Source organism: Oncorhynchus nerka, unplaced genomic scaffold (assembly GCF_034236695.1).
Source record: "Oncorhynchus nerka isolate Pitt River unplaced genomic scaffold, Oner_Uvic_2.0 unplaced_scaffold_1125, whole genome shotgun sequence".
Lineage (NCBI taxonomy): Eukaryota > Metazoa > Chordata > Actinopteri > Salmoniformes > Salmonidae > Oncorhynchus > Oncorhynchus nerka.
Window position 1 is genome coordinate 101453 of NW_027040198.1, and position 13548 is coordinate 115000.

The following is a 13548-nucleotide window of genomic DNA, read 5'->3' on the forward strand; positions in this document are numbered from 1 at the left end:
TAACGCCACACCCCTGATACCAGTAATAATAGAGACAGGTATACAAGGCGCTGCTCGACTACCTGATTAAGGTAACGCCACACCCCTGATACCAGTAATAATAGAGACAGGTATACAAGGCGCTGCTCGACTACCTGATTAAGGTAACGCCACACCCCTGATACCAGTAATAATAGAGACAGGTATACAAGGCGCTGCTCGACTACCTGATTAAGGTAACGCCACACCCCTGATACCAGTAATAATAGAGACAGGTATACAAGGCGCTGCTCGACTACCTGATTAAGGTAACGCCACACCCCTGATACCAGTAATAATAGAGACAGGTATACAAGGCGCTGCTCGACTACCTGATTAAGGTAACGCCACACCCCTGATACCAGTAATAATAGAGACAGGTATACAAGGCGCTGACGCTGCTCGACTACCTGATTAAGGTAACGCCACACCCCTGATACCAGTAATAATAGAGACAGGTATACAAGGCGCTGCTCGACTACCTGATTAAGGTAACGCCACACCCCTGATACCAGTAATAATAGAGACAGGTATACAAGGCGCTGCTCGACTACCTGATTAAGGTAACGCCACACCCCTGATACCAGTAATAATAGAGACAGGTATACAAGGCGCTGCTCGACTACCTGATTAAGGTAACGCCACACCCCTGATACCAGTAGTAATAGAGACAGGTATACAAGGCGCTGCTCGACTACCTGATTAAGGTAACGCCACACCCTGATACCAGTAATAATAGAGACAGGTATACAAGGCGCTGACGCTGCTCGACTACCTGATTAAGGTAACGCCACACCCCTGATACCAGTAATAATAGAGACAGGTATACAAGGCGCTGCTCGACTACCTGATTAAGGTAACGCCACACCCCTGATACCAGTAATAACAGAGACAGGTATACAAGGCGCTGACGCTGCTCGACTACCTGATTAAGGTAACGCCACACCCCTGATACCAGTAATAATAGAGACAGGTATACAAGGCGCTGCTCGACTACCTGATTAAGGTAACGCCACACCCCTGATACCAGTAATAATAGAGACAGGTATACAAGGCGCTGCTCGACTACCTGATTAAGGTAACGCCACACCCCTGATACCAGTAATAATAGAGACAGGTATACAAGGCGCTGCTCGACTACCTGATTAAGGTAACGCCACACCCCTGATACCAGTAATAATAGAGACAGGTATACAAGGCGCTGCTCGACTACCTGATTAAGGTAACGCCACACCCCTGATACCAGTAATAATAGAGACAGGTATACAAGGCGCTGCTCGACTACCTGATTAAGGTAACGCCACACCCCTGATACCAGTAATAATAGAGACAGGTATACAAGGCGCTGACGCTGCTCGACTACCTGATTAAGGTAACGCCACACCCTGATACCAGTAATAATAGAGACACGTATACAAGGCGCTGCTCGACTACCTGATTAAGGTAACGCCACACCCCTGATACCAGTAATAATAGAGACAGGTATACAAGGCGCTGACGCTGCTCGACTACCTGATTAAGGTAACGCCACACCCCTGATACCAGTAATAATAGAGACACGTATACAAGGCGCTGCTCGACTACCTGATTAAGGTAACGCCACACCCCTGATACCAGTAATAATAGAGACACGTATACAAGGCGCTGCTCGACTACCTGATTAAGGTAACGCCACACCCCTGATACCAGTAATAATAGAGACAGGTATACAAGGCGCTGACGCTGCTCGACTACCTGATTAAGGTAACGCCACACCCCTGATACCAGTAATAATAGAGACAGGTATACAAGGCGCTGACGCTGCTCGACTACCTGATTAAGGTAACGCCACACCCCTGATACCAGTAGTAATAATAGAGACACGTAATAATAATAATAATAATAACAACAACAACAACAACAACAACAACAACATAATATAATAATAATAATAAAACAAGACTTGAACTGTGAAACGCTGACTGGATGGGCCGTTCGCCTCTGTAGCGCCTTACGGTCAGATGCCGAGCAGTTGCCGTACCAGGCGGTGATGCAACCGGTCAGGATGCTCTCGATGGTGCAGCTGTAGAACCGTGCACCTGGCGACCTGCTTAGCGCGCACTGCACCAGGAGTTGCTATGAGACGAGGATATCCCAAGCCTTCCCGTAACCCGGACGACGCTGGCTTCCGGCCTCCCAATCGCGGCCGGCTGCGAAAGTGCCTGGGCTCGAACCCAGAGTCTGGTGGCCTTAGACCACTGCGCCACCTGGGAGGCTCCTGCAGTGTTAATTTGTTAATATGTTGTGTGTGTGTTTTCCAGACTGGGTCAGAGCGCGTGGCTCTGCAGTGTTAATATGTTGTGTGTGTGTGTGTGTGTGTGTGTTTCCAGACGGGGTCAGAGCGCGTGGCTCTGCAGTGTTAATATGTTGTGTGTGTGTGTGTGTGTGTGTGTGTGTGTGTGTTTTCCAGACTGGGTCAGAGCGCGTGGCTCTGCAGTGTTAATATGTTGTGTGTGTGTGTGTGTGTGTGTTTTCCAGACGGGGTCAGAGCGCGTGGCTCTGCAGTGTTAATATGTTGTGTGTGTGTGTGTGTGTGTGTGTGTTTTCCAGACTGGGTCAGAGCGCGTGGCTCTGCAGTGTTAATATGTTGTGTGTGTGTTTTCCAGACTGGGTCAGAGCGCGTGGCTCTACAGTGTTAATGTGTGTGTGTGTGTGTGTGTGTGTGTTTTCCAGACTGGGTCAGAGCGCGTGGCTCTGCAGTGTTAATATGTTGTGTGTGTGTGTGTGTGTGTGTGTGTGTGTGTGTTTTCCAGACTGGGTCAGAGCGCGTGGCTCTGCAGTGTTAATATGTTGTGTGTGTGTGTGTGTGTGTGTGTGTTTTCCAGACGGGGTCAGAGCGCGTGGCTCTACAGTGTTAATGTGTGTGTGTGTGTGTGTGTGTGTGTTTTCCAGACTGGGTCAGAGCGCGTGGCTCTGCAGTGTTAATATGTTGTGTGTGTGTGTGTGTGTGTGTGTGTGTGTGTGTTTTCCAGACTGGGTCAGAGCGCGTGGCTCTGCAGTGTTAATATGTTGTGTGTGTGTGTGTGTGTGTGTGTGTTTTCCAGACGGGGTCAGAGCGCGTGGCTCTACAGTGTAAAGAGAACATCTTCGCCATCCAGACTCTGAAGGACTTTCAGTACATAGACAGAGACGGAAAAGACCAGGGAATCAACGTCAGAGAGAAGAGCAAACAGCTGGTGGTCCTGCTGAAAGATGAGGAGAGACTGAAAGGTGAGGAGGAAGAGGGTGGTGGTGGTCCTGCTGAAAGATGAGGAGAGACTGAAAGGTGAGGAGGAGGGAGGTGGTGGTCCTGCTGAAAGATGAGGAGAGACTGAAAGGTGAGGAGGAGGAGGGAGGTGGTGGTCCTGCTGAAAGATGAGGAGAGACTGAAAGGTGAGGAGGAGGAGGGAGGTGGTGGTCCTGCTGAAAGATGAGGAGAGACAGGAGGGAGGTGGTGGTCCTGCTGAAAGATGAGGAGAGACTGAAAGGTGAGGAGGAGGAAGAGGGAGGTGGTGGTCCTGCTGAAAGATGAGACTGAAAGGTGAGGAAGAGGGAGGTGGTGGTCCTGCTGAAAGGTGAGGAGAGACTGAAAGGTGAGGAGGAAGAGGGAGGTGGTGGTCCTGCTGAAAGATGAGGAGAGACTGAAAGGTGAGGAGGAGGAGGGAGGTGGTGGTCCTGCTGAAAGATGAGGAGAGACTGAAAGGTGAGGAGGAGGGAGGTGGTGGTCCTGCTGAAAGATGAGGAGAGACAGGAGGGAGGTGGTGGTCCTGCTGAAAGATGAGGAGAGACTGAAAGGTGAGGAGGAGGAAGAGGGAGGTGGTGGTCCTGCTGAAAGATGAGACTGAAAGGTGAGGAAGAGGGAGGTGGTGGTCCTGCTGAAAGATGAGGAGAGACTGAAAGGTGAGGAGGAGGAAGAGGGAGGTGGTGGTACTGTTGAAAGATGAGGAGAGACTGAAAGGTGAGGAGGAGGAAGAGGGAGGTGGTGGTCCTGCTGAAAGATGAGGAGAGACTGAAAGGTGAGGAGGAGGAAGAGGGAGGTGGTGGTCCTGCTGAAAGATGAGGAGAGACTGAAAGGTGAGGAGGAGGAAGAGGGAGGTGGTGGTCCTGCTGAAAGATGAGGAGAGACTGAAAGGTGAGGAGGAGGAAGAGGGAGGTGGTGGTCCTGCTGAAAGATGAGACTGAAAGGTGAGGAGGTGGGAGGTGGTGGTGGTCCTGCTGAAAGATGAGACTGAAAGGTGAGGAAGAGGGAGGTGGTGGTCCTGCTGAAAGATGAGGAGAGACTGAAAGGTGAGGAGGAGGGAGGTGGTGGTCCTGCTGAAAGATGAGACTGAAAGGTGAGGAGGAGGGGGGAGGTGGTCCTGCTGAAAGATGAGACTGAAAGGTGAGGAAGAGGGAGGTGGTGGTCCTGTTGAAAGATGAGGAGAGACTGAAAGGTGAGGAGGAGGAAGAGGGAGGTGGTGGTCCTGTCTGGCACTAGGGCTGTCTGTCTGTAGTAATGTACTGTCTGTCTGTAGTAATGTACTGTCTGTCTGGAGTAATGTACTGTCTGCCTGGAGTAATGTACTGTCTGTCATAGACCACTAGGTCTGTCTGGAGTAATGTACTGTCTGTCTATCTGTAGTGATGTACTGTCTGTCTGGGGTCATGTACTGTCTGTCTGGAGTAATGCACTGTCTGTCTGTAGTGATGTACTGTCTGTCTGGAGTCATGTACTGTCTGTCTGTCTGGAGTCATGTACTGTCTGTCTGTCTGGAGTAATGTACTGTCTGTCTGGAGTCATGTACTGTCTGTCTGTCTGGAGTAATGCACTGTCTGTCTGTAGTGATGTACTGTCTGTCTGGAGTCATGTACTGTCTGTCTGTCTGAGTAATGTACTGTCTGTCTGGAGTAATGTACTGTCTGTCTGGAGTCATGTACTGTCTGTCTGTCTGGAGTAATGTACTGTCTGTCTGGAGTCATGTACTGTCTGTCTGGGGTAATGTACTGTCTGTCTGGAGTCGTGTACTGTCTGTCATAGACCACTAGGTCTGTCTAGTAATGTACTGTCTGTCTGGAGTAATGTACTGTCTGTCTGGAGTAACGTACTGTCTGTCATGGACCACTAGGTCTGCCCAGGTGAGGTTAATGATGATGATGATGATGATGATGATGGTGTTCCTGTCCAGGTGAGCGTTCCCAGGCTCTGAAGACGAAGGAGAGGATGGCTCAGGTCACCACTACAGGGGCGGTGACACCGGGTCAGGGTTTTGGCCGAGGTTCGTCTCAACCCAACCTGTCGACCTCCTACAGCGAGGAGTACGGCAAGTCAGAGGGGTCACCTGCATCGTACCACGGCTGTGAGTAGATCTGTGTCACACACACACACACACACACACACACACACACACACACACTGGCTTAGACACTAAGGGGGGTCACCTGCATCGTACCACGGCTGTGAGTAGATCTATGTTACACACACACACACACACACACACACACACACACACACACACAGGCTTAGACACTAAGGGTTTAAGATTGTGTTGGAGGTTTGATCTTTCTTCTACCGTCCAATCAAAACTCCTCCTTTTACCTTTCAGCTCGTTTCACGTTAGCTTTTAGGGACCTTCGGAAACAACTTTTCAGACTAAGACCACAACACGTAACCCCGCCCCAAAAAAGGCCGACTTAGTGCCACCTCTCTGTCAACAGAGCTCGGTGCTTATTATGGGATGGTTTTAGGTTGCACAGGGGGTAGCATGTTAATGACATGTTGGAGATAGATCCTACTGAACCATTCAGAACACAAAGAATTATAATTGTCTTGTTAAAGTGTGTTTTATAACATAAGGAAGGGACATTTAGCCGCTCTGGGCAGAGGGGAGACACCCATGTTCCCGTTCTGGAGTCTGTTCCCCTTCTCTCCTTCACGTGACTGGAGTCTGTTCCCCTCCTTCACGTGACTGGAGTCTGTTCCCTCCTTCACGTGACTGGAGTCTGTTCCCTCCTTCACGTCACAGGAGTCTGTTCCCTCCTTCACGCGACTGGAGTCTGTTCCCTCCTTCACGCGACTGGAGTCTGTTCCCTCCTTCACGCGACTGGAGTCTGTTCCCTCCTTCACGCGACTGGAGTCTGTTCCCTCCTTCACGCGACTGGAGTCTGTTCCCTCCTTCACGCGACTGGAGTCTGTTCCCTCCTTCACGCGACTGGAGTCTGTTCCCTCCTTCACGCGACTGGAGTCTGTTCCCTCCTTCACGCGACTGGAGTCTGTTCCCTCCTTCACGCGACTGGAGTCTGTTCCCTCCTTCACGCGACTGGAGTCTGTTCCCTCCTTCACGCGACTGGAGTCTGTTCCCTCCTTCACGCGACTGGAGTCTGTTCCCTCCTTCACGCGACTGGAGTCTGTTCCCTCCTTCACGCGACTGGAGTCTGTTCCCTCCTCCACGCGACTGGAGTCTGTTCCCTCCTCCACGCGACTGGAGTCTGTTCCCTCCTTCACGTGACTGGAGTCTGTTCCCTCCTTCACGTGACTGGAGTCTGTTCCCTCCTTCACGTGACTGGAGTCTGTTCCCTCCTTCACGTGACTGGAGTCTGTTCCCTCCTTCACGTGACTGGAGTCTGTTCCCTCCTTCACGTGACTGGAGTCTGTTCCCTCCTTCACGTGACTGGAGTCTGTTCCCTCCTTCACGTGACTGGAGTCTGTTCCCTCCTTCACGTGACTGGAGTCTGTTCCCTCCTTCACGTGACTGGAGTCTGTTCCCTCCTTCACGTGACTGGAGTCTGTTCTTCTTCTCTGGAGAGCTCCGAGTTTATCCCTCCTTCACGTGGAGAGAGAAGAAACAACAGTTCCTCTCTCTCTGGCCCCAGTCACCTCTGACCTCTAACATTTAGGTCACAGCAGTGGAGCTCCAAGGTCTCACCTCCGTGTGTGTGTGTGTGTGTGTGTGTGTGTGTGTGTGTGTGTGTGTGAGTGATACATGTGGTGGAAACTGTAGCAGCTGAATCATCATCGTCCTCCTCTGAAGGAAGCAGAGATCAGCCAATAGAAACGAGGCTGGACAGGCACTGGCCAATGAGAGCGGGGCTGAAGGGTGTTGCCATGGAACATTTTTGAGATTCCAGACAGTGGAAGGTTCTTCTCTGGCGTCTCATTGGTCTCTCCCTCTCCTTAGGGGTAATATAATGAGGTTATAATGCAATGTCTATGAGAGGGTTAGTATAATGTATCAGTAGATGGTCTGAGGTTATAATGTGTCTTTATGAGACAGGGTTAGTATAATGTATCAGTAGATGGTCTGAGGTTATAATGTAGTGTCTTTATGAGAGGGTTAGTATAATGTATCAGTAGATGGTCTGAGGTTATAATGTAGTGTCTTTATGAGACAGGGTTAGTATAATGTATCAGTAGATGGTCTGAGGTTATAATGTAATGTCTTTATGAGACAGGGTTAGTATAATGTATCAGTAGATGGTCTGAGGTTATAATGTGTCTTTATGAGACAGGGTTAGTATAATGTATCAGTAGATGGTCTGAGGTTATAATGTGTCTTTATGAGACAGGGTTAGTATAATATATCAGTAGATGGTCTGAGGTTATAATGTAGTGTCTTTATGAGACAGGGTTAGTATAATGTATCAGTAGATGGTCTGAGGTTATAATGTCTAGTGTCTTTATGAGACAGGGTTAGTATAATGTATCAGTAGATGGTCTGAGGTTATAATGTAGTGTCTTTATGAGAGGGTTAGTATAATGTATCAGTAGATGGTCTGAGGTTATAATGTATAGTGTCTTTATGAGACAGGGTTAGTATAATGTATCAGTAGATGGTCTGAGGTTATAATGTGTCTTTATGAGACAGGGTTAGTATAATGTATCAGTAGATGGTCTGAGGTTATAATGTGTCTTTATGAGACAGGGTTAGTATAATGTATCAGTAGATGGTCTGAGGTTATAATGTAGTGTCTTTATGAGACAGGGTTAGTATAATGTATCAGTAGATGGTCTGAGGTTATAATGTGTCTTTATGAGACAGGGTTAGTATAATGTATCAGTAGATGGTCTGAGGTTATAATGTGTCTTTATGAGACAGGGTTAGTATAATGTATCAGTAGATGGTCTGTTATAATGGTTATAATTAGTATAATGTGTCTTTATAATGGGGGTTAGTATAATGTATCAGTAGATGGTCTGAGGTTATAATGTGTCTTTATGAGACAGGGTTAGTATAATATATCAGTAGATGGTCTGAGGTTATAATGTCTAGTGTCTTTATGAGACAGGGTTAGTATAATGTATCAGTAGATGGTCTGAGGTTATAATGTAGTGTCTTTATGAGACCGGGTTAGTATAATATATCAGTAGATGGTCTGAGGTTATAATGTGTCTTTATGAGACAGGGTTAGTATAATGTATCAGTAGATGGTCTGAGGTTATAATGTGTCTTTATGAGACAGGGTTAGTATAATGTATCAGTAGATGGTCTGAGGTTATAATGTAGTGTCTTTATGAGACAGGGTTAGTATAATATATCAGTAGATGGTCTGAGGTTATAATGTGTCTTTATGAGACAGGGTTAGTATAATATATCAGTAGATGGTCTGAGGTTATAATGTGTCTTTATGAGACAGGGTTAGTATAATGTATCAGTAGATGGTCTGAGGTTATAATGTGTCTTTATGAGACAGGGTTAGTATAATGTATCAGTAGATGGTCTGAGGTTATAATGTAGTGTCTTTATGAGAGGGTTAGTATAATGTATCAGTAGATGGTCTGAGGTTATAATGTAGTGTCTTTATGAGACAGGGTTAGTATAATATATCAGTAGATGGTCTGAGGTTATAATGTGTCTTTATGAGACAGGGTTAGTATAATATATCAGTAGATGGTCTGAGGTTATAATGTCTAGTGTCTTTATGAGACAGGGTTAGTATAATGTATCAGTAGATGGTCTGAGGTTATAATGTAGTGTCTTTATGAGACAGGGTTAGTATAATGTATCAGTAGATGGTCTGAGGTTATAATGTGTCTTTATGAGACAGGGTTAGTATAATGTATCAGTAGATGGTCTGAGGTTATAATGTAGTGTCTTTATGAGACAGGGTTAGTATAATGTATCAGTAGATGGTCTGAGGTTATAATGTGTCTTTATGAGACAGGGTTAGTATAATGTATCAGTAGATGGTCTGAGGTTATAATGTAGTGTCTTTATGAGACAGGGTTAGTATAATGTATCAGTAGATGGTCTGAGGTTATAATGTAGTGTCTTTATGAGACAGGGTTAGTATAATGTATCAGTAGATGGTCTGAGGTTATAATGTAGTGTCTTTATGAGACAGGGTTAGTATAATGTATCAGTAGATGGTCTGAGGTTATAATGTAATGAGACAGGGTTAGTATAATGTATCAGTTTCTGATGAGAGACAGGGTTAGTATAATGTATCAGTAGATGGTCTGAGGTTATAATGTGTCTTTATGAGACAGGGTTAGTATAATGTATCAGTAGATGGTCTGAGGTTATAATGTATAGTGTCTTTATGAGACAGGGTTAGTATAATGTATCAGTAGATGGTCTGAGGTTATAATGTGTCTTTATGAGACAGGGTTAGTATAATGTATCAGTAGATGGTCTGAGGTTATAATGTCTAGTGTCTTTATGAGACAGGGTTAGTATAATGTATCAGTAGATGGTCTGAGGTTATAATGTGTCTTTATGAGACAGGGTTAGTATAATGTATCAGTAGATGGTCTGAGGTTATAATGTAGTGTCTTTATGAGACAGGGTTAGTATAATGTATCAGTAGATGGTCTGAGGTTATAATGTGTCTTTATGAGACAGGGTTAGTATAATGTATCAGTAGATGGTCTGAGGTTATAATGTAGTGTCTTTATGAGACAGGGTTAGTATAATGTATCAGTAGATGGTCTGAGGTTATAATGTAGTGTCTTTATGAGACAGGGTTAGTATAATGTATCAGTAGATGGTCTGAGGTTATAATGTAGTGTCTTTATGAGACAGGGTTAGTATAATGTATCAGTAGATGGTCTGAGTAGATGGTCTGAGGTTATAATGTAGTGTCTTTATGAGACAGGGTTAGTATAATGTATCAGTAGATGGTCTGAGGTTATAATGTGTCTTTATGAGACAGGGTTAGTATAATGTATCAGTAGATGGTCTGAGGTTATAATGACTTTAGAGACAGGGTTAGTATAATGTATCAGTAGATGGTCTGAGGTTATATAATGTATCAGTAGATGTCTTTATAATGAGTGTCTTTATGAGACAGGTTAGTATAATGTATCAGTAGATGGTCTGAGGTTATAATGTAGTGTCTTTATGAGACAGGGTTAGTATAATGTATCAGTAGATGGTCTGAGGTTATAATGTAGTGTCTTTATGAGACAGGGTTAGTATAATGTATCAGTAGATGGTCTGAGGTTATAATGTAGTGTCTTTATGAGACAGGGTTAGTATAATGTATCAGTAGATGGTCTGAGGTTATAATGTAGTGTCTTTATGAGACAGGGTTAGTATAATGTATCAGTAGATGGTCTGAGGTTATAATGTAGTGTCTTTATGAGACAGGGTTAGTATAATGTATCAGTAGATGGTCTGAGGTTATAATGTGTCTTTATGAGACAGGGTTAGTATAATGTATCAGTAGATGGTCTGAGGTTATAATGTAGTGTCTTTATGAGACAGGGTTAGTATAATGTATCAGTAGATGGTCTGAGGTTATAATGTAGTGTCTTTATGAGACAGGGTTAGTATAATGTATCAGTAGATGGTCTGAGGTTATAATGTAATGTCTTTATGAGACAGGGTTAGTATAATGTATCAGTAGATGGTCTGAGGTTATAATGTAGTGTCTTTATGAGACAGGGTTAGTATAATGTATCAGTAGATGGTCTGAGGTTATAATGTATCAGTAGATGGTCTTTATATAATGAGACAGGGTTAGTATAATGTATCAGTAGATGGTCTGAGGTTATAATGTAGTGTCTTTATGAGACAGGGTTAGTATAATGTATCAGTAGATGGTCTGAGGTTATAATGTAGTGTCTTTATGAGACAGGGTTAGTATAATGTATCAGTAGATGGTCTGAGGTTATAATGTCTAGTGTCTTTATGAGACAGGGTTAGTATAATGTATCAGTAGATGGTCTGAGGTTATAATGTGTCTTTATGAGACAGGGTTAGTATAATGTATCAGTAGATGGTCTGAGGTTATAATGTAGTGTCTTTATGAGACAGGGTTAGTATAATGTATCAGTAGATGGTCTGAGGTTATAATGTGTCTTTATGAGACAGGGTTAGTATAATGTATCAGTAGATGGTCTGAGGTTATAATGTAGTGTCTTTATGAGACAGGGTTAGTATAATGTATCAGTAGATGGTCTGAGGTTATAATGTAGTGTCTTTATGAGACAGGGTTAGTATAATGTATCAGTAGATGGTCTGAGGTTATAATGTGTCTTTATGAGACAGGGTTAGTATAATGTATCAGTAGATGGTCTGAGGTTATAATGTGTCTTTATGAGACAGGGTTAGTATAATGTATCAGTAGATGGTCTGAGGTTATAATGTAGTGTCTTTATGAGACAGGGTTAGTATAATGTATCAGTAGATGGTCTGAGGTTATAATGTATAGTGTCTTTATGAGACAGGGTTAGTATAATGTATCAGTAGATGGTCTGAGGTTATAATGTGTCTTTATGAGACAGGGTTAGTATAATGTATCAGTAGATGGTCTGAGGTTATAATGTCTAGTGTCTTTATGAGACAGGGTTAGTATAATGTATCAGTAGATGGTCTGAGGTTATAATGTCTAGTGTCTTTATGAGACAGGGTTAGTATAATGTATCAGTAGATGGTATGAGGTTATAATGTAGTGTCTTTATGAGACAGGGTTAGTATAATGTATCAGTAGATGGTCTGAGGTTATAATGTCTAGTGTCTTTATGAGACAGGGTTAGTATAATGTATCAGTAGATGGTCTGAGGTTATAATGTGTGTCTTTATGAGACAGGGTTAGTATAATGTATCAGTAGATGGTCTGAGGTTATAATGTGTCTTTATGAGACAGGGTTAGTATAATGTATCAGTAGATGGTCTGAGGTTATAATGTGTCTTTATGAGACAGGGTTAGTATAATGTATCAGTAGATGGTCTGAGGTTATAATGTGTCTTTATGAGACAGGGTTAGTATAATGTATCAGTAGATGGTCTGAGATGGTCTTTATGAGGTTATATAATGTATCAGTAGATGGTCTGTCTTTAATGAGACAGGACAGGGTTAGTATAATGTATCAGTAGATGGTCTGAGGTTATAATGTAGTGTCTTTATGAGACAGGGTTAGTATAATGTATCAGTAGATGGTCTGAGGTTATAATGTGTCTTTATGAGACAGGGTTAGTATAATGTATCAGTAGATGGTCTGAGGTTATAATGTAGTGTCTTTATGAGACAGGGTTAGTATAATGTATCAGTAGATGGTCTGAGGTTATAATGTAATGTCTTTATGAGACAGGGTTAGTATAATGTATCAGTAGATGGTCTGAGGTTATAATGGGTAGTGTCTTTATGAGACAGGGTTAGTATAATGTATCAGTAGATGGTCTGAGGTTATAATGTAGTGTCTTTATGAGACAGGGTTAGTATAATATATCAGTAGATGGTCTGAGGTTATAATGTGTCTTTATGAGACAGGGTTAGTATAATGTATCAGTAGATGGTCTGAGGTTATAATGTGTCTTTATGAGACAGGGTTAGTATAATGTATCAGTAGATGGTCTGAGGTTATAATGTCTAGTGTCTTTATGAGACAGGGTTAGTATAATGTATCAGTAGATGGTCTGAGGTTATAATGTCTAGTGTCTTTATGAGACAGGGTTAGTATAATGTATCAGTAGATGGTCTGAGGTTATAATGTAGTGTCTTTATGAGACAGGGTTAGTATAATGTATCAGTAGATGGTCTGAGGTTATAATGTATAGTGTCTTTATGAGACAGGGTTAGTATAATGTATCAGTAGATGGTCTGAGGTTATAATGTCTAGTGTCTTTATGAGAGGGTTAGTATAATGTATCAGTAGATGGTCTGAGGTTATAATGTCTAGTGTCTTTATGAGACAGGGTTAGTATAATGTATCAGTAGATGGTCTGAGGTTATAATGTATAGTGTCTTTATGAGACAGGGTTAGTATAATGTATCAGTAGATGGTCTGAGGTTATAATGTGTCTTTATGAGACAGGGTTAGTATAATGTATCAGTAGATGGTCTGAGGTTATAATGTAGTGTCTTTATGAGACAGGGTTAGTATAATGTATCAGTAGATGGTCTGAGGTTATAATGTAGTGTCTTTATGAGACAGGGTTAGTATAATGTATCAGTAGATGGTCTGAGGTTATAATGTGTCTTTATGAGACAGGGTTAGTATAATGTATCAGTAGATGGTCTGAGGTTATAATGTCTAGTGTCTTTATGAGACAGGGTTAGTATAATGTATCAGTAGATGGTCTGAGGTTATAA

General features: G+C 43.4%; 1 protein-coding gene across 2 annotated transcripts in view; it reads left to right on the top strand.

The window, feature by feature from the left end:
• Positions 1 to 13548, top strand: part of LOC135570071 (epsin-2-like) — a 57307-nt gene that overhangs the window by 10309 nt on the left and 33450 nt on the right. For both annotated transcript variants that reach the window (XM_065016136.1, XM_065016135.1), the window contains exons 3-4: positions 3102 to 3267; positions 5202 to 5372. In XM_065016136.1, the coding sequence (XP_064872208.1) occupies positions 3102 to 3267; positions 5202 to 5372 (337 nt within the window). The remainder of the gene's footprint in view (positions 1 to 3101; positions 3268 to 5201; positions 5373 to 13548) is intronic.